Below are 22,405 nucleotides of genomic sequence, written 5' to 3' on the forward strand. Positions count from 1 at the left end.
AGCTCAAAGGATGGATCTCAAGTTCATGAACCCAATGTCTCACTGTTAGCGCACCAAACGCTGCTTCGAATGAAATACGTGTAAGTGTATCGAAGGGGGATGGAATCTACCCCCTTTTCGGTGAGCATCCTTGTTTTCGTTTTCTGAAAGAATCAGCCATTATTCTTCTGTGTGACATCATATAAGATAGCCACGTGGTAAAAATCAAAATTTTTCTTTTTGTCAGAATTTGATAGTGATGCAACAACATATACGAGAAGGTTTGTGGTTTCAGTCATATCTTACTAATAGAAAACAAAGGGTGTCATTACGTAACACTTAAGCAGTAGGCAATCAGACATCAACTGACTGGTAAGAAATTACATGTGGTGTTCCCCAAGGTTCCATACTAGATCCACTACTTTTTCTTGTGTATATTAATGACCCGTCATCTGTTACATTCTCTACCTCGTGATGACTGGGTGCTGTGTGCTGTCCTTAGGTTAGTTTGGTTTAAGTAGTTCTAAGTTCTAGGGGACTGATGACCATAGATGTTAAATCCCATAGTGCTCAGAGCCATTTGAACCATTTTTTACATTACCAGATGCCAAGTTTGTATATTTGCAGATGATGCAAACATTGCAATAAATAATAAATCAAATATAAATTTAGGAAGAGGAGCTAATCAAATTTGTGCTGACATTAATAAGAGATTCATAGTAACTTCATTGTCATTAAACTTTGAAAAGAACCCACTATATGCAGTTCAGAACGTCCAAGAGGTTTCCTTCTAGTGTGTGTATAAAATATGATGACATGGAAATAGGAGAAGTTGAGAGTGTAAATTTCTTGGGATTACAAGTTGATAATAAATTCAATTGGGAGCGACATACTAACGAACTGCTAAAGCGCCTAAACAAGTCTGTCTACAATGCGAATGATGTCAGACATAGGAGATATAAATCTAAAAAAACTGGCATATTTTGCTTATTTACACTCCATTATGTCATATGGTATCATATTTTGGGGTAACTCCACAAACCGAGGAAAAGTTTTAGAGTACAGAAGCGTATAATAAGAGTAATGTGTAGTGTAAATCCAAGAACATCATGTTGAAACCTATTAAAAGAATTGGGCATACTAACCACAGCTTCTCAGTATATTTATTCCTTAATGAAGTTTGTTATAAATAATAATCTCTTTTTCGAATTAACTGCTTCGAACACAGTAAAAATACTAGGAAAAAGAAATCCAATATTCAGCAACGCATATTTTCAATATGTTACCAGCAACCATTAAGAGTTTAGTTTCAGACAAGGCACAATTTAAACATAATTTAAAAGAATTTTTGTTGGTCAGCTCCATCTATTCCATCCATGAATTTCTCAATAGGTGCAATAGTCCATTTTAATGGAAATTTATTATTCTTTAATTTTTGACAATACTTGGTTGTAATAGCCAAGTAACTAGCTACTGTGTGAATGATGGATTTAATGAAAGCAGATGTAAGTATTAAACCTGCAAATATTAGAAGTTTAATTTTAATTCATGTCCGTAATTTTACTGTTTATTGACTGAGGATCATTAAAGTTAATAAAACTCAACTTTTTCTAGTTAGATTTTTGCAATGTGTTTATCTGACATGTTTCGCACCCAGGAGGATCCCCTTCTTTTGTTGGTCTATAGAATGAATAATTAATCAAACCTAATCTAATCTAAAAAACGTGTTGGCGGCGCATAACCTACTCCTCTCGAACAACCACAAAGGACGGAAGGAGCTTACTGTCCCAAAAAGGACAGATGGATATATAAAATGATACGTTTTCAGAGAAATATGATTTCATATATATACGCTGAAGAGGCGAGTGAAAATTTGTACCAATGTCAGGAATCGAACACATGGCCCCTGTCTACCAGGCAGGTGCGTTAGCCACTAAGCCACCTTGTCACAGCCGTTCAGACAACTGCACAGATTACCCTGGCACACCTCTTACCTCGATCCAAAGTCTCACTGCCGCTCCAGTCAACTTTAAATTACTCCTTACACGCGAACATAATTGCTGAGGCTCTCCATATTGTGGATTTGCACCTCAGCATCGGGCGTAAACGGAGGATCTAGCCTGAATCCCGGTTGCAGGTTCAAATGAAATGACACAATTTCAAAGACTTTAATGGTCTCACACAGATGTCTCACACAGATGTGATTTATGTATCTAGAGGTGCTATTTCAGAACATGGAGAGGCTCGGCAATTCTCTTCGTGTGTAACGGGGAATTTACTGTAGACTGGGGCGGTAGTGAGAATTTTCATTAGGACGGAGGCGTGGCGGGGTTACTTGTGGCAAGATGGCTCAGTAGCTAACGCATCTGCCTCGTAATCGGGAAATCTGGGTACGTTGCCCATTCTTGGAACAAATTTTCACACTCTACTACAGTCTATATACATAAGATGGATCTCTCTCCGCTGTTATAATGTCGTCTTTTCCAGAGAGCGTTCGGATTAACTCTCTTTTTCGGCTTCAGACCTGATTATTAGAAACCACCAGGATTTTGAGCGACCATTCCCCTGATGATCACAACTACGTGGCAGCGTTTATTAGCGACCTCAGTTACGGAGCTGGAAAGAGATTCGCTCAGTATAACTGATTTATTTCCGAAGGACAACCAGTCACAAGGAAAAACGTTTCGTTTAAGTATGTTAGCCACAACAGATTTTAAAAAGCGTGGTTTATTTATACTTCGCAAGAAAAATAGCTATGCGACAAAAAATAGGTCAGTGGCCTTTAAAAGAACTGCGTGAAAGAAGTTTATTTCTGCCGAAATAAAAGTTTTAGAGAGTTTCGTTACCTGATAAACTGTGATGTTATCTTTCACTATAAAACGGTTGTTCCCTTCACAGTTTCTCACTGGTGCAACGTGGAAAAACACTACTTCAGCCAGGGTTCTATAATAAAAAGACTTACGTCACCTGCGTGCCAGAGACAGTGGGAAGGCCACTTTGCCTCCCAATGAATACGGCTCGCGATGTTATCGCCTGGCTGCGTCGTGCCTTCGTGAACAGGTAGCACACACATCGTTAGGCTTTCCGCTTTCCGTCTCAAAAGTTTCCGTGTCCGTCTGATTCACAGCTCAGCGTCCGAAGGCTAGGAACGTGCATCCGTACTATATTCGCAGCAGCGTAACTTCCTTTTAGGAACGGACATGTATTTCAGTGACATCTCTCAGTCAAGAAATTGTAGAAGTCGAGAAGCTGTTACCGCTACACTGAAAAATAATAAAGAGAATAAAGTACACGCTTCAGCAAAGAAAGGCCCAGGGTACCTGTACATTACTGTATCTATATTTTTATTGTAATGAGATCTTTGCCCATACGCGGTAACAGAATGTCGTATCTGAGAAAAAAATCATGTACAATATTTATTTTTCTTGCCAACAGCTTTCAACTTACAAAATCTTCAAAAAATAACTGGATTTCTCAATCAAAGATGATACGACATCTCAGTAAATGTCTTTCAAAATTAGATAGTGAACTAGAGAACAAATCAGGTTGAGGATTGCAATCCGTGATGCAAGTAACAGAATTTAAACAGTTACCTGTTGTTGGTAACTCGCAGGTAGTAAAACATAGCTGCTGTTTTACAGTTGCATAGATCTTCTACAGTTATTGCTCTCTCCTTAAACCTGTAACGATTTCCGTAACTTATAAAACTGATGGTTTCTTTTTTGAGGGACATCAATTATCTGACTCGTTTGACCTGGTGCTCCATGACGGTTTGTCCTGTGTCTTCTCGCAGTAGCACTTACACCCAATGTATTTAATTATTTCTTGAATATATACACACATCAAAAAAAGGTTTGCATCTCCCCGGTTCCCAGAACTTCTGAAGATAGACATTGACTCTGGACATTCTATCATATATACAGTCCCTTTGACTCTTCAGATATGTCACTAAACCCGCCCAAAGATGTAAACAACCATGCATGAGCAGTGTCTATTAGACGGAGCGGGTGACAGCCGGTCAGTTCCAGTCATTTCACCAGGAAGCAGGTACACGACTCATATTGTCTGTAGATCAACCACGCCTAGACGGTCAATACCGCGGTTCTAACGCGTCCACATTGTTACTTTGTGCCAGGAAGGGCTCTCAACAAGGGAAGTGTCCACGCGTCTCGGAATGAACCAAAGCGATGTTGTTCTGACACGGAGGAGATACAGAGAAGCGGGAACTGTCGATGAGATACCTCAACCAGGCCGCCTAAGGGCTACTGCTGCAGTGGATGACCGCTACATACGGATTATAGCTCGCGCAGCCACAGAACGTCGTGTCACGACTCAAACTTTGCGCAATAGACTGAATGGTGCGCTGCTTCACTATCGACGTCAATAGCGAGGTCCATCTTTGCAATCACGACACCACGCAGCGCGGTACATGTGGGCCCAACAACATGCCGAATGGACCGCTCGGAACTGGCATCACGTTCTCGTCACCGATGAGTGTCGCATATGCCTTCAACCAGATAATTGTCGGAGACGTATTTATAGGCAAGCTCGTGAGGCTGAACGCCTTATACATACTGTCCAGCGAGTGCTGCAAGGTGGAGGTTCCCTGATGTTTTGGGGTGGCATTATGTGGGACTGACGTACGCCGCTGGTGGTCATGGAAGGCACCGTCACGGCTGTACGATACGTGGATGCCATCCTCCGACCTACAGTGCAACCATATCGGCAGCATGTTGGCGAGGCATTCGTCTTCATGGACGACACTTCGCATCCCCATTGTGCACATCTCGTGGATGACTTCCTTCTGGATAACGACATCGCTCGACTAGAGTGGCCAGCATGTTCTCCAGACATGAATCCTATCGAAAATGCCTGGCATAGACTGAAAAAGGCTGTTTATGGACGACGTGACTCACCAACCACGCAAAGGGCTCTACGCCGAATCGCCGTTGAGTAGTGGGACAATCTGGACCAACAGGACGTTGATGAACTTGTGGATAGTAGGCCACATCGAATACAGACATGCATCAATGTAAGAGGTCGTGCTACTGGGTATTAGAGGTAACTGTGTGTGCAGTAATTTGGACCACCACCTCTGAAGATCTCGTTGTATGGTGGTACAACATGCAATGTTTGGTTTTCATGAGCAATAAAAAGGGCGGAAATGATGATTTCGTTGATCTCAGATGGACTTCTATATCTTCTTCTACTAAGTCAGCAAACATTTCCGTCCTCTCCTAATGTCTTCATTTTACCTATACAATCTCTACGTCTGACAATGGTATTCCTTCTGTGCTATTTATACTGACACCTGGCCATTAGTTTCAATGAAGGCTTCCTTTCTTTTTTTTTTCTTTTTTCTTTTTTTTTTGCTGTATGCTGAATCCATCCTTTCGACGACCATTTCTTTTTCGATATCTTCACATTTCTCCTGAACCCACTTCGCGTCAGCTTCCCTGTTCTTCCTATTTATTTCATTTCTAAGTGACTTACTCTGTTTGAACATTTTTGTACTTCCTTCATATGCCGATCAATCGAAAGACATATTTCTTCTATTACCCAAGGTTTCTTCGCAGGTACCTTTCTTCTGTCCAAGGTCTGCGATTGCCCTTTCTACAGAGGTTCATTTCCCTTCACCTGGATTGCGTATCGCGGTATTCATTATCACAGTATTTAAGGCCTTTTTTGAGTAATCAGTCTTCTGACTGGTTTTATGTGGCCAACCTTTCATCTCAGAGTAGCACTTACAGCCTACGTCCTCAACAATTTGCTGGATGTATTCCATTCTCCGTCTTCCTCTACAGTTTTTAGTCTCTAAGATTCCTCACTTAGTGAAATTCAAATGTACATCATCATTCCACAGTACGTCAGTATCAACTTCTTTCCACACTGACTGATCCGGACGATTCACTTAAGCCTGAGCCTATTCTTCATCATTTCAAAATTCAGATTTGTTTCTATATATGCTCGTGGGTTTCTCTTACAGTCCAAAATCTCAATCCGGAATCACTGTCTCACAATGAAATCATCCATCTGGTCCATTCTCATGCATTCAGGGCTTTTTTCAGGTATACCCACTCCTTTTTTGATTTTTGAACAATATATTCGCTGTACCAGCCGAAATTTACTACAGAACTCTACTAATATTCCTCCATTTCTATTTCTACTGCCAACCTCTTAGTGCCATGTAACACAATCTACACTTCCTTCAACTACGGTAGCGTTCCAATCTCCCACGATTGTTAGATTATCATTTCGCTTTACATGCTGAGTTATCCGTTCAATGCCCTCACATATTCTCATCGTCTTTTGCTCGTGACGTATATCTGAATCATTGTTGTTGCGTTGGTCGATTCTACGACTCAATGTTCACAGTAAGTCACTCTCTAAGCTACTTTCCTACTCATGATGGATCTTGTTCTACTATTTTTATTGTTTACATTACCTTATATTCATCTATTCATCCGATACCCCTCCTGCCGGAGGTTCGAGTCCTCCCTCGGTGCTTGTGTTGTTCTTAGCATAAGTTAGTTTAAGTTAGTTTACATAGTGTGTAAGTTCAAAATGGCTCTGAGCACTATGGGACTCAACTGCTGTCGTCATCAGTTCCCTAGAACTTAGAACTACGTAAACCTAACTAACCTAAGGACATCACACACATCCATGCCCGAAGCAGAATTCGAACCAGCGACCGTAGCGGTCGCGCGGTTCCAAACTGTAGCGCCTAGAACCGCATGGGCACTCCGGCCGGCTAGTGTGTAAGTCTAGGGATCGATGACCTAAGCAGTTTGGTCCCTTAGGAATTCACACACATTTGAACATTTTATTCATCTGATAAACCTTTATTTTCTTTCCATTTTATTTCATGGACCTTACTATATGTACACGGAACTTTTGCGTTTCCCTTTTCCTAACTCATTCAAGCTTCTCAAATTCGACGCGCTGACTCGTAGAATGTTATCCCATGGTTGGCTCTTCCATGTTTCTGTCACGTTGGCAATCCCCTCCGGGAGATCCAAATGAGGAACGCATGCGGAACCTGTTTCAAACTTTTTCAGTTACTAGCCACATGTTCTGTGGATACATATCAAGTATCTTTAACTTCTGCACCCTCTTGCTGTTGATCATTGCTGATTCTTCCGCCTTTCAGGGAAAACACGGGTAAGATGGTGTACTGACCCTCTTTCCGCTACTCTTCTCTCTTTGCCCAAACTACTGGCAGAACAAGGGAGACTTAATATGCTAGTGGTATTCGGCCGCCATTGCTGACGATATGTAGCCAAAATTGAAGCGCAAGCTGCAACAGAACCGAAGATCTACTGACTTTTTATTATTAGTCGTATACGGTAACCTTACATTTCCGTAAAGCGATTCGTTAAATGAGAATTAAACAAAGAATTCGCTTATGTGACTGACAGTTCTCTCTCACCTGTGCGTGACCCAATACTTAAATTAGTACTTTAATTGAAGTTGTCTGTTCCTGTTACGGCAGCATAATCGAAGATAAGTTTTCTTTTTCGTGTATTTAGACAGCATTTTTGCTAAAGGTACTGATAGTGTCTGACAATCGCCGTAAGAACCCAATCCCGTTAACAAAATAAACAAATATATGAAGTACAACATTCAGCACGTGTAGTTTTCATTCTTAAACATGTAGTCCTCCATAATATCGTATCTTGTTAGATTTTCCGAATGTTAAAAATATTTTAAATTTATGTTGTTATACAACACGAATGGCAAAGCATTGTGTTGAGCGAAATCAGTGATATTTATACCAAGTGGTTATAATTAAAGTTACAATGAAAGTGCAGCTACCCACAGAGGTAGAGCTGTACAGCACTTCATCGACGTCTCCGGTGTTCGTATTGATCGTCCTGTGCAAGCAGCGGTTAAGAAAGAAACAAAAAAAAAGGTGTTCAAATGGCTCTGAGCACTATGCAACTTAACTTCTGAGGTCATCAGTCGCCTAGAACTTAGAACTAAATAAACCTAACTAAGGACATCACACACATCGATGCCCGAGGCAGGATTCGAACCTGCGACCGTAGCGGTCGCGAAAAAAAAAACAACTAATGCCTTTCTGACAAGTTTGACCTTCTCTGCTCACGTCCCGTTCCTAATTCATTACATATGGGAACATTTCTATACGTCTTTCTTGAATTGAGAGCGTCACATTTGCACCTGGTGGCCAAAACTGGATATAATTTTTTCCAGCGTACATCGGTTCCGCACGGAACGCATTAAAATATCTATCGCTGCCGCAGTATAATTGGGGCGTCATGGTAATTCATGAAAAGCAAGTTATACAGGAGATGCAATAAAACCTTTTTGTCACTTCGAAATACGAAATTGTATTTACAAAGTGGTTACAGAAAAAAATTTAACTTTACAAATATATTTACAGCAAGCTGTCACATTTGCATAAGAAACATAAATATGGTTTTTATAGACTGCGGTAAAATGAATGATATTTGATGTCCATGTAATCTAACATCACCAGGATTTTTTTTTTTTTTTTTTTTTTTTTTTTTTTGCATCACTAATAAATGGCTTTCATCCAACTGGTGATAGAGAGCAAACTGCAGAGACGTTCTCTACAAATTTACCCTTTTTGAAAATGTTGTGCTCCCTCCGCGGTTCCATTTCATTGGACGAATTTTTTATATCTATGATGGGCAGGCCATCTGTCACAGCTATAACCCAAGAAGCAGAACTGATCTTCACTTTTGCTCGATGCAATAATGTATCGCCTACCGAGGTGAAATCTTCCGCTGTCATATGTAAACACTGAATGGTTATACATTCTTTGCTTCTCTAATCATACTAGTCATTTCGTTAGGAGACATTGGCTGCGAAACTTTCTTTCTCTTCTCTATTATGCTGAAATTTCACTCACAAGACACACACGAAAGCCACAACACTAGAAATTTCAAATTGACATTGTCAGCCATACTGTTTACACTGCGTAGATAAAAGCCTTGCCGGTCGGTGTGGACGAGCGGTTCTAGGCGCTTCACGTTCGAATCCTGCCTGGGGCATGGATGTTTGTGATGTCCTTGGGTTAGTTAGGTTTAAGTAGTTCTAAGTTTTAGGGGACTGATGACCTCAGATGTTAAGTCTCGTAGTGCTCAGAGCCATTTGAACCATTTGCGCCATAAAAGCCTTAGTCCGATTTTTATTTTGGCTGGCGCAGCTGTCACACCACACATTCAGACTCAGAGAGAAATATTGGTCTTGTGCTCAAAGCAGGGTCGACGATATTACGGAGCCTTTTTTGCTTCGTTTGCACTATGCAGATTAAACCAATAAGAAAATTACCTTGACTTATCCAATTTTGGTTCCAGAACTCTGAGTGCAGTTTCAGTACGTCGTTTTCTTCAAAACCACAGCAGTTAGTCCTGAATTTAAAGTAACCTGCACAAAGGAAGTACACACGTCGGTTAGACCATAATAAAACACAAAACTAGACATTATTACTGAATATAATCAAGTAAATTTCATTGCGGACGCAAGATATGACTTACCAGTTTGTATGGGACAGATTTCGGAGGCATTTTGTCATACTAATAGCTCCCGGTAATATTAATACCCTATCAATAGCACTGTAATGAATGGCTGGTGACAGTTTAAAAGCTGGCTTGATCACTTGCTCCGACAGGCACGCCAGCTTACATGAAGTTACTACAAGGGCCACTTTTTGTCTTTTGTAAGAGCGAAACAGCTCCAGTTTTTACATCCTGATAGTTCTATGCCAGTGGAGACATGTCTTACTACCTTCTCTCTTAAAAACTTTAAAAATTGAATTGTTTTGATTTACTAACCTTCCTATGTCGATGCCTCAATTACAGTCCGCATTAAACCTCTGTGAGGAGCTGCACTTTAATTATAACCACTCGGTGTATCTCACACCTCGCTAAATCTATTATCTTCCTAGATTTAATTTGCCAGATCAGTAGCCGACTTACATGAATTCTTCTCGTGTTGGCATTCCCAAATATTCGGTAAACGGGACGCACGTTGTGTTGGCACTTAGCCTATACGCAGTAATTTACGTATTCCAGAATGAGATTTTCAGTCTGCAGCGGAGTGTGAGCTGATATGAAAGTTCCTGGCAGATTAAAACTGTGTGCCGAACCGAGACTCGAACTGGAGACCTTTGCCTTTCGCGGACAGAAGTAAAGCTGTGAGGACGATTCGTCAGTCGCGCTTGGGTAGCTCAGATGACAGAGCACTTGCCCGCGAAAGGCAAAGGTCCTGAGTTCGAGTCTCGGTCCGGCACACAGTTTTAATCTACCAGGAAGTTTCAATTTACTTATTATTCTAAAATTCTCACAGTACACACACTAACATAAGGAACGCTACTAGTGCACATCAAAATTTTATCGCCTTCACCACAAAACTGTTAGAAACCATCGTCCCCTTTTTAATGAATATTCTGTATTACAATATTGATAACTTGCATTTTCTGTTTAAGCAGTGGTACTCAGGACATTCAAAAATCTGGAATAATCTGCATCACAACTAAATCTATTCTTTGGAGAAAAAGGAAAGTGCCAGATATATGACAAACTAATGTTCCATAATGAGTTCATAGATTTTTAAACCAAGGAAAATCTGCATTTGGTGAGAAATTCTTGTACCTACCGATTGAGAATAGACATCATGTGAACTGTCAAGAGATACATAACAATTAAGAATAAACTGCATGTCGTTCTCGACGTATAGGTATAGGTAATGGTATTAGGTCTGCGTGGAGGTTCTAAAATATGGTAGGAGTGTATGGTGAGCACACTTCTCTCCAACCGCTAATATCGGCTTGTCCTTCACGAACAGGAGATGATAACCAAAAGATATACACGCTGCAAGATAAATGCAGATGTTAGCCAAACCTCCAGGTTGTGCTGCTGCATGTAGCTCGAACAGCACCTGTGCATTGCTCTCGACACCTTCTAACTGCTAGTTGTTGTAAGAACAGTGTTATATGTAGTTGCGAGTGCACTGTGTCGGATCTAGTGAATTCGAGCGTGGACAAATTGTTGGTGCTCATATGGTGGGTGATTCCGTAACCAAGGAAGCAGGTGTGTTGGCTGTTTCAAGAGAAACCGTATCGAAGGTTTATACCGGATACAGTGTCCGCTCAGGGACTGGCTATCGTGTTGTCCTAATCGTCAGCATTTTATCCCCATCGACGCGCATGTCGGCGAAGTGGTGACAAATACACTACTGGCCATTAAAATTGCTACACCACGAAGAAGACGTGCTACAGACGCGAAATTTAACCGACAGGAAGAAGAAGCTGCGATATGCAAATGATTAGCTTTTCAGAGCATTCACACAACGTTGGCGCCGGTGCCGGCAGCTACAATGTGCTGACACGAGGAAAGTTTTCAACCGATTTCTCATACACAAACAGCAGTTGACCGCCGTTGCCTGGTGAAACATTGTTGTGATGCCTCGTGTAAGGAGGAGAAATACCAACCGTCACGTTTCCGACTTTGACAAAGGTCGGATTGTAGCCTATCACAATTGCGGTTTGTCGTATCGCGACATTGCTGCTATCGTTGATCGAGATCCAATGACTGTTAGCAGAATATGGAATCTGTGGGTTGAGGAGGGTAACACGGAACGCAGTGCTGGATCCCAACGGCCTCGTATCACTAGAAGTCGAGATGACAAGCATCTTATCCGCATGGCTGTAACGGATCGTGCAGCGACGTCTCGATCTCTGAGTCAACAGATGGGGACGTATACAAGACAACAACCTTCTGCACGAACAGTTCCGCGACGGTTGCAGCAGCATGGACTATCAGCTCGGAGACCATGGCTACGGTTAACCTTGACGCTGCATCACAGTCAGGAGGGCCTGCGATGGTGTACTTGGTGCACGAATGGCAAAACGTCATTTTTCCGGATGAATCCAGGTTCTGTTTACAGCATCATGATGGTCGCATCCGTGATTGGCGACATCGCGGTGAACGCACATTGGAAGCGTGCATTCGTCAGCGCTATACTGGCGTATCACCCGGCGTGATAGTATGCCACCTCTTGTTTGCACTGAACAGTGGACGTTACATTTCAGATGTGTTACGACCCGTGGCTCTACCCTTCATTCCGTCCCTGGGAAACCCTACATTTCAGTAGGATAATGCACGACCGCATGTTGCAGGTCCTCTACGAGCCTTTCTGGATACAGAAAATGTTCGTCTGCTGCCCTAGGCAGCACATTCTCCAGATCTCTCACCAATTGAAAACGTCTGGTCAATGGTAGCCGAGCAATTCGCTCGTCACAATACGCCAGTCACTACTCTTGATGAACTGTGGTATCGTGTTGAAGCTGCATGGGCAGCTGCACCTGTACACGCCATCCAAGCTCTGTTTGACTCAATGCCCAGGCGTATCAAGGCAGTTATTACGGCCAAAGGTGGTTGTTTTGGGTACTGATTTATCAGGATCTATGCACCCAAATTGCGTGAAAATGTAATCACATGTCAGTTCTAGTAAAATATATTTGTCTAATGGATACCTGTTTATCATCTGCATTTCTTCTTGGTGTAGCAATTTTAATGGCCAGTAGTGAAGAAAGACTTGCATCCGGCGAACGGCCTACCTGACGGGAGGCCCTAGTCACACGACCGGATACAGGGGTGCAGAAACATCGTCTGCTAAGTCTCAACGCGGACGAAATTGTGTGGCCTATTCGTCACGGACGGTCGTTGAAGAAACTGTGATGAAAAATAAAAGGACGGCAGCTGAGAAAAGTCCCTTCAGAACTGAATGTCGCTCTCGCGAACCCCGACAGCACAAAAACAACACGAAGAGTGCTCCATAATCAGTAAACTGTAGGACAAGCTATAATTCCAAAACCATTCGTCCGTGGCAGGAATGTCAATAACAGAACAACTTGGTGCCGATGGCATAACATCTGGACTAAGGAGCAATGGATGATAATCATTTGGTCGTATGAGCCTTGTTTCAAACAGTTAAAAACTTCTGACCGAACTTGGTTGCCAACAGTTAAACATGGTACGCATTCAGTGATGATTTGGCTAGCCATAGCGTGGTATTTCATAGTATGCAATGTCACATTACTGCCGAGGATCATGTGAACATATTGGCTGATCTATCCCGTCGCACAATGCTTGTATTCCATTGATTATGCTATGTCCCAAGACGACACGGCCACCGTTCACAAAGTTTGTATCGTCCAGGACTGGTTTTGTGAGCACCACGATGTAAAATACAGTGAAAATCTGATGAAGCTTTGCACAGATGTGTTAGGCACTGTGTCTAGCACGCCTGTCATCGCATCGTGTCGCTCTTTTCAGTTCTGAGCTCACGGTGAGAACGTAAAGATGGCTAGAAATTAGCGTCTCCCGCGAAGTATGAGGGCCTGGCGAAAGATTTCGCCTGAAGCTATGCAATCCACATAACATAACTGTCATGCAGTTCGTTCTACAGGACAGTTCTCGGCCACACTCTGCTGGGGCAATTAAGATGCTCCTGCAGCGTTTTCGATGGGAAGTGTTTGATCACCCACTATACAGCTCGTAATTGGCTACCCCTGAGGTTCATCTCTGCTGAAATGAACCGCTGGCTATAAGGACAATACTTTGAGACAGACAACGAGCTGTAGTCCAGAGTAGAAAACTCTCGAAAAGCACTGGCGGCTGTCTTCTATAACGAGGGAATTGAAAAGTTGGTACTAAGCTACGACAAAGCTGACTATGTAGAGACAGTTTTGATTTTAGCTGTGGTTTCCATTTCGCGACCTATCGTTCCTTACTTTCCAAGCAGCCTTCGTATTTTCGCATTTCCCTTGCCCACAAAATCACAAGACCTCACATTACTGAGCCTTTGTGGTCTACTTTGGAGAGAACAGAGCGTGATTATGAACCACCTCCACCACCTGAACTTGCCACTTTTTTGCAGGATATAATAGCATAAGATTCCCTTGAAAACCACGCAGGCCTTGCATTCGCCCATTCCGAGGCGACTGGAAGCTATGTGGAAAGCCAACTGGATTCCTACATCGTATCAGGGAAGATAATGTGTTGTATAACACTCGTTCAATCTATACTTGAGTATTGCTCATCAGTGTGGGATCCGTACCAGATCGGGTTGACGGAGGAGATAGAGAAGATCCAAAGAAGAGCGGCGCGTTTCGTCACATGGTTATTTGGTAAGCGTGATAGCGTTACGGAGATGTTTAACAAACTCAAGTGGCAGACTCTGCAGGAGAGGCGCTCTGCATCGCGGTGTAGCTTGCTGTCCAGGTTTCGAGAGGGTGCGTTTCTGGATGAGGTATCGAATATACTGCTTCCCCTTACTTATATCTCCCGAGGAGATCACGAATGTAAAATTAGAGAGATTCTAGCGAGAACGGAGGCTTTCCGGCAGTCGTTCTTCCCGCGAACCATACGCGACTGGAACAGGAAATGGAGGTAATGACAGTGGCACGTAAAGTGCCCTCCGCTACACACAGTTGGTTGGCTTGCGGAGTATAAATGTAGATGTAGTAGATGTAGATGAACATGAACGTATTGAACATTGCAAGTTTTCACGCAAGTATTTTTCTTTCCGTTAGACTTTCACAAGCTTTCCCTTTCAGAAAATCAGAGTTATAGATTACCATTGCGTAATACTGTCATTAACATTACCGTATTGTTGCGGATAAGAAGGCAGAGGTCTTCGAGGGCCCACAGGCCAGGCGTTATTTCTGACGGTTTCCCCAACTGGTGCTGCCCTCGCGCGACAGGCCTGCGAACTAAAATTCTCGGAACGTTTCAAAACGACTCAGGAAACAATGACGTTTCAGACTTGCATGTAACAATGACGAAGAAGAATGATGTGCAAGATAGAAAAGAAGGACACTGAGGTATGAGCAGCTTCGCACGTGACAGAAAAGTAGCACTTTGAAGAATAGTGTCACTTCGGAATACTGTACTGTAACATTGAGTTACACACAGACGGCGTTACCGCTTCGCTTCTCCTAGCTTTCTACGTTCGTTTTAATCATTAGTAAAGACTCCAGCGGAAAGCATATGCTTAGACATGACAAAAATCGCGGCACAGTGAGAGAATCGTAACTTGCGCGCCTGCGTGTTATGCATCCCAGTCGACCCGCTGCCACTCAAGCGCGCATCCGATTACGGGCTGGTATTTAATTCACCCGGACATGAAACTTGTAACATAATACATTAGCGTAATACCGGCCTTATATATATGTTCTGAACATTAGCGCGTAATTTCATTTTGAAAAAATAAGTTACTTTGTCACGTACAAGACGTCAGCGGCAACTGCGGCGAATGGAGGCAAGTGTTATAAAAGGAGCAGGCAGAATGAAGACCATAGTGGAACTGCGGAATGTACATACAGGAAGACTAAAAATAAGGTACGTTACTGTTACGTGAAAGTAAAGTCGTTAGTAAATCGTGTTCAAGCATTTTATCACCTTCGCTTTCGGGTGTTGTAATGAAGTCATATGTGGAAGCGTTATCACTCGAAAACAGATCTACAAATACTATTAAGTAATACTTTGAAAATTAATTTAGAAAAAGTGCCATATTTTTGCCCTTTTACGGGACAATACCGAAGCAACAGCATTGTGGTAACTGATCCAAGACAATCGTGATTGTAAATCCGCCTGATGGTTCCCTGCGTTTTCAGTAGTTTCCTACGTCACGTCTTTGTAAACAATTTCAGACACAAATTACTTTGAAGTGTCTGCATTTGTCACGAAAGGCAAATTATGATAAATTTAACCACTGGAGGCGGCTGTTAATAAAATCCATTTCGAGTGGCTGTTTTCTCTTCAGTATTCGTCTTCTCGGCGATATGTCGAAAGAAGAATAATAAAAAGAAGCAAGCAAAGAATTCGATATACGTTGTGAAGGTCGCGCTTCTTGAAAGTGTTTGAAACAGGAGAAGCTGGTTTGCCATAATTTTATGCAACTATTATTTGCGATAGCTTTATCGTTATCTAGCTTTTTACTCGTGTTGGCTAACTATAGCGGGCCATTGTCAAGATGCGCTATGTTTAATGGTTCATGGCACTTTATGGCAAGGGCTCGCCACAACTCGTCCGTATGACTGGATGACGAGAATGCTATGAAAACAAGTCGTTGGATAAAGCGTAGTAGTCCTAACAGCTTTCCGCGGTCAAGCCTCTTCTTGTTTTCAAATGAAGGATTATTTCCTTCTAGGCATTCTTGATTTAGGGAAGGGAGAACATTTATATTTTGATATCCCGTCACTGACAAATTAATTAGAGACGGAAAACAAGTTCAGACTAGCGAAGGGTAGGAGAGGAATGTAGTCAGGCCAATAAATCATTCCGTCATTCAGTTTAAGAGATTAGGGAAATCGTGGAAAATCTAAATGTGAATGGCAGGAAGGGAATTTCAACATCCACAGTACCGAAATGCCGGCCGGTTTGGCCGTGCGGTTCTAGGCGCTTCAGTCTGGAACCGCGTGACCGCTACGGTCGCAGGTTCGAATCCTGCCTCAGGCATGGATGTACGTGATGTCCTTCAAAACCTGCCACCAGAAATCAGTGGTACTTTTGTCCGGGCTACCGTCAGTTCTCCCATTGTGCACTACAGTGGTTGTGCGGGGGTAACGGTAGTGGCTGTAGCGATGCGAGTGCTGGAAGTTAGGTTTAAGTAGTTCTAAGTTCTAGGGGACCGATGACCACAGATTTTAAGTCCCATAGTGCTCAGAGCCATTTGAACTACCGAAAACGTGTTGGATAAACTATGTGTAACAATGAAGGATTAGGAGCAACGTAACACCAGATACAAGCAGTTCCATTACGAGTGCACTGAAAGTATGATGAAGTATAACGCTTAAAGACGAAAGAATGTCTTGTAGTTATTTTTACAAATTGAAAAGAACGAAGTGAGAATGATAATGCTGACACAGGTAAGACGAATAATGTTATTGGTTGCCCTTTACATCATGTGTATTTTTCAACTAACTCCAACACTGTAACGTTTGCTCGTATTCCGTAGTGTTTTCCCAGCAGCAATTTTCGGAGAGTTATGTGCTGAATGTTTAAAGAGAAACGTCAGAACGCTCTATTTACGTAGGAACAGAGGATATTGCTGTGATTCTAGAAGAGATGATTCGTATTAGATTTAGAAGTTATCTACCAGAGAAAATGGGGACACACCGAACTTGGTGCTGCGAGATAGCACTCGGTTCTTACTTCCTCTCTTCCCCTCTCCGCCTCCACCCCCCTCCTCATACCCACCCAATCTGCTCTTCCTGTGAGACTGCAGATAATTTTAAGTTGAGGAAAACACAAGTGTTTGCTGGAATTGTGTAAATCTTCTTTTGTTTCTTTACAAGCAACAATTGCACATGTTGCATATTGTTCCATAGATGTAGGAAAACACATTAGCTACAGTGTATCCATTAATAGCTTCGCAAATACATCTGTTAATATTGATCGTCGCAGATGGGCTACATTCTTTTTTCCATAGGTATTTGGGATTGCAGAGAAAACACTTCAGTGGTTTACTGGCGAAACTACGGATATTCTAGTTTTACATTCTCTTGTAATCTCATTATTCACATTTTTATGTAGAACACAGTTGATTTGCTGCAGCGTCGAACGATTACCTATAAAACCGTATCTGCAACGATGATACTCAACAATTAGTTACTTCTATTTTACAGATTAACAGAATTAGCAGCTGAGATGGATAATTTAGAATAAGCTACTTTATACCTACATTCACAAGTAACAAAGTGTGCACATAAAAATTAAAGTTTTGGTGGTTAAAGTTTGTGATACCTTCAAAACCTGCCACCAGAAATCAGTGGTACTTTTGTCCGGGCTACCGTCAGTTCTCCCATTGTGCACTACAGTGGTTGTGCGGGGGTAACGGTAGTGGCTGTAGCGATGCGAGTGCTGGAAGTGATCGTCACACACCGTGGGGCGTCACCAGGGTATCTTCTGTGTCTTTCGCATCGATTTACCTTTCAGGGGAAGATATTCGAGGTTGTTCTCTAATGTTCCCGACCATTTACTAACATTGTTGAAAGTTAATGAATCTTCTAAAAAATTTTCGATATTCCTAGAACATGACTTGAGAACGGGATGTGTCGAACTGATCCGCACTTTGCAAAATCGACATAACCTATGAGTTGTGCAACACAGTAAAGACAAAGGAACAGGTCGTCGAAAAAGCTTATTCGCTTACAGAGAAGAAACATGGTAAACACAGAGTGGTTCTCTAACTGACCAATTTTAGCTACAACAGATAAATTATCGAAAATAGAATAAGATACCAGGGCAATATAAATACTACGTGGTTATAAATAGTGTGCAGCTACTCACTCAAATCTAGTGTAAGCTGTAATTATCGTATGGCAGCGATGCTTGGTAGATATTCTAATGAGACAATGCGGAACCGGTTTACGTTGGCAAAACATTAGTTCCAATTTTAGCCATGTGCACAACTGGAAGTAACTTTTTCATAGCATAAACTGATTCCGCATTACTTATAAGCATATCTACCAAGTTTCGGTGCCATACGACAATTACAGCCCATTCTGGACCTCCGTGAGAAGCTGCACTTTAATAATAACAACCTGGTTAATTTAAATCCATACTGACAACGAGAACCAAGACGAAAGCGTAAACTTCTCATTAGATTTCCTAAGTTCGCTCAATGTTCCCGGTACGCGGTTGCAAAAAGCAGCCAAACAACTTCGTAGAAGCTTAAATATTAGCGGGAAAAGAAAAACGCAAGTCAGTTTTCATGCCCCGAATTCTGTTCATTCCACCTGTCTTACTGTTCAGCTTTAACAGGTATCAATTTGCGGTAAGATTAGAGTACGATCTGGCTATCAATAAAGGAAGTAGATTCCAACGTTGCACACCGAATTTAAAGGATGAATGTTTCTGGCATGGACTGTTAACTACATGTTTTGTATTCACGTGTTCGACAGTCACAAAATGTAGTCATCCTCACACCCAGAATCGAAACTACGAAAGGAGTTTACAAAATATACTTTGAATGCTATGTAGAGGAGATGATTAACTGCACTTTTTTTTTCAATTCAGAATAGAAACGGAAATAAAGAGCAAACAAGCGAGTCATTTTGAAATGGTTCAAATGGCTCTGAGCACTGTGGAACTTAACATCTGAGGTCATCAGTCCCCTTGAACTTAGAACTACTTAAAAGCTAACCTACGGACATCCATCCTCGAGGCAGGATTCGAACCTGCGACGGTAGCGGTCGCGCGGTTCCAAACTAAAGCGCCTAGAACCTCTCCGCCACTGTGGCCGGCGAGACAGTTTCAGTTAGTTTAATATTAATCACCTTTAAAATAATGAAATTTAAATTTTTCAAGTTTTACTTAAGTTCACCAAACTTGTGAGAACAGACACACGAAGAAATGGGAAGCTACGGTCCGCGAGAGGAAGCAAGAAACGGCGAAGGTCGTAACAGTGTTCAAGATCGTTCCCTTACATCACACAGCGAGAGCGGTTTCTAAGCCATTTGAGGCCACTGGCATTGTCGGCGAAGGTGCGAGAATTAGAGCTGAGATGCGAAAGGTAAAAAAAGAGGTCGTACAGCCTTAGTGAAGGGAAAAAAAGGGGGGGGGGGGGTCGAGGAAGGAGGTCCTGAGTCCTTTCTTGCAGACATCACGTTCGGTGTCTCCCCCTTTTCTCTGTGCCCTTCAAAGACCGGAGGGCTCGCTTCTTTCCTTCACCGCTTTCAATCGATTTCGAAACTCGTTAAAGGGATTTACCCCCGACAGAAAGAGCGATCGGGAGCTGCTGCCGCACCGTAGTTGCGCGATACTCCGCGCCGGCCGGCAGCGCCGGGACGTCGGCCCACCATTGGCCCGCGGGACGGGAGTGGGGGGGAGCGGCTGCGCCGCCAGCGCCGGACGCGGCGCCGCTGCGCTTCAGTCGAGGCCGGTCTGCAGAGCTGTGCAGTGCGCCTCGGGAGAGAAGCCGCTCGACTTGTTTTGTTTTGGTTGTTTTTGGTTCCTCTGACAAGTGACCGCGGGTCCGCGTCAACCGGAGCAAAAAAGAGTGTCCGCACGCTGGTGGTGAGTGTCGCCGGGCGAGGCGTCGTCGTCGTTCCGCGTTCGGGTCTCTACTCCGCGCGCGCGATGGCAGCGTGCTACCCGGGCTTCGAACTGGCGCCGCCCCCGCCTACGTCGTCGACGACGTCGGCCGCCGCGGCGGCGGCGGCGGCCGCGGCAGCCGCGGCGGCGGCGGCAGCGGCGGCCGCGCGGGGACAGCAGACCAAGGACTACTCGCGGCCGCTGCACGTGGACTGCAGCGTCGAGTACGAGCTGCCGAACCAGGCCAAGCCCCCGGAGGGGGCCCGCTCCGAGCCGCTGCTCATGATACACCCCTGCTACTACCGGCGCGCCGAGAGCCAGCGGCGCAGCCCCTTCATCAACAACCTGCCGAGGACGGGCGCGGCCGTGGCGGTGACCGTGTCCGCAGGGGTGGCGGCGCCGGCGCCCGCCCCCGCGCCAGCCGTCGCCCCCGGCAGCCGGCACCGCACCGGCGGCGCGCTGGGCGCCGCGGCGGCCACCGCGGCGGCCGCCTCCGCCGCCGCAGCCGCCGCCGCCGCGGCCGCCGCCGCCCGCCTGCTGCCGCCCCCGCCGCAGCAGTACCCGCCGTGGACCAGCGCCGCGGCAGCCGCCGCCGCGGCCGCCGCCGCCTCCAAAGTGTCGACCGCCGCCGCCATGCCTCCGGGGACCGCGGCGGTGCAAGGGATGCCCGTGAAGCGCGACCCGCTGCTGTGCGGCGACCTGACGTCGAGCGCGGACTCCGGCCATTGGACGGACACGGAGCGCAGCCCGGCGGACGCGCGCCTGCACCGCGACTTCGCACCCGACTCCGGCATCGCGACGCCCGTCTCGCTGGACGACAAAGCGGTGCTCTCAGGTGAGCTCATCATCGCGACGAGGGCGGACCGACGTAGCAGCCGCCGGCTGCAGCCCTTCTGCCTGCAGTGCGCCCGCGTCGCCAAGTACCGGGCCATATAGTGCAGCGTGGCCGCCTCCGCGGGGCTTTACAATTCTGCCGCCGTGCCGACGGCACCCCGCGACGACGCTTCCCTTAGTTCCGCCTGCAGCCAGCAGCCTTTCCCCGTTTCCTCCTCGCGAGTCGCGGACCGACGACGCGCAGTGCTGGGCTGATCGCTCCGGATCCGCGCGAGAGAGGAAAATCCATCTGCAGCAGCACTCAGTTTTGTGTTTTCTCTTCGTCTTTTTTTTTCTTCACTCGCAGCCTGTGATACCATGTGATATGATTTTTTTTTTTCCTCCAACATTTTTGAGTACAGTCTGTGGTGGATGTGGCGAAAGTGACGCTGAAAGTTTTTTTGTGCAGTTTTGTTTTTCCACGAAGACAAGTGCATTGTGATTTTTTTTTTTTTGTTGAAAACGAAACAACAAAAAAAGTTTAGGAATAGCGTCGTCGTGACTTAATGGATTTAGTCTCTATGGTGCCAGAATTGTAAAGTTCCGCTGGTGATCACGCTACTGTTTTTTTTTTGTTGTTGTTGTCCTTGTTTTCCACCGCCACGGCTGCGTTACGTGCTTCGTTACGATATCTCACGTGATGTACAGTGCTGATGGTCAACAGCTGTGTTTCCTATCAATGATTACGCTTCAGTACTCCCGCTTTTGCCGGGGGGGAATTTGTCCTTTAGGTCCCTGTATATAGTCGCCATTGAAGTATATATACATATATTATATATATTTACGTTATCAAAGACAAGTAATCTCCGAAACGAAGAAAAATGAGGAAAAAAAAGGGATTTAGGAGTTGTAGTGCTGGAAGATTTCCGCCGGCGCTTAGGATTCACGTGCGCCGTGAATTAGTTTACCACATGCAGCCGCGTCTTCAAGTTACCAAACATGTTCTAGCGACTGCGAATATGTGTTTCGTGACGCGTGACCTTCGTCAGAGCCGTTGTATAAAAGCTGGCCTCGGTTAAGGGATGGCTGTCCGGAGGGGCGCAAATGTATTCGGCACCCACCGGCTCACTGCGGAAATATGTAAATGCGGGCGCACAGCCAGATCCAATTTACACTTCGTTATGCCACGCACCGGCACTCGGTCGAATTAAGCGAACGCAAATAAATTTCCGCCGTGGAAGAAAATTAGGAAGTTGTACAGCTTCGGAATCTAATTTTCTGTATAAACACCCTTTCGGAAGGAAGATTTCTGTTTCAGACGCCAGTCTGGAAGGAAATGTACTCAGATGCGGCACGAATATCGCGCCGACAGCCGGAACTCAATTAAAGGTGCGGTTCGCGGTTTTCGATGTGGAGTGTCGCAACAAAATTTCCGCATCTATCGTCAAAAAATATCTGTTATGAACATTAATGAAAGTACCAGCTCACTGTAAGTTTGGAAGTTTTATTTCGCTATAGTATGT

At 44.3% G+C, this 22,405-nt stretch overlaps 1 protein-coding gene across 1 annotated transcript; it reads left to right on the forward strand.

Annotated features, from left to right (window-relative positions):
- Positions 1-19,912: 19,912 nt before the first annotated feature.
- LOC126348838 (centrosomal and chromosomal factor-like) lies at positions 19,913-20,504 on the forward strand (the record flags this gene model as incomplete). Its single annotated transcript, XM_050002388.1, has 1 exon — positions 19,913-20,504. A coding segment is annotated over exon 1 (390 nt), but the record flags the coding sequence as incomplete, so codon positions are not given.
- Between the last annotated feature and the right edge of the window lie 1,901 nt (positions 20,505-22,405).

Source organism: Schistocerca gregaria, chromosome 1 (genome assembly GCF_023897955.1).
Source record: "Schistocerca gregaria isolate iqSchGreg1 chromosome 1, iqSchGreg1.2, whole genome shotgun sequence".
Classification (NCBI taxonomy): Eukaryota; Metazoa; Arthropoda; class Insecta; order Orthoptera; family Acrididae; genus Schistocerca; species Schistocerca gregaria.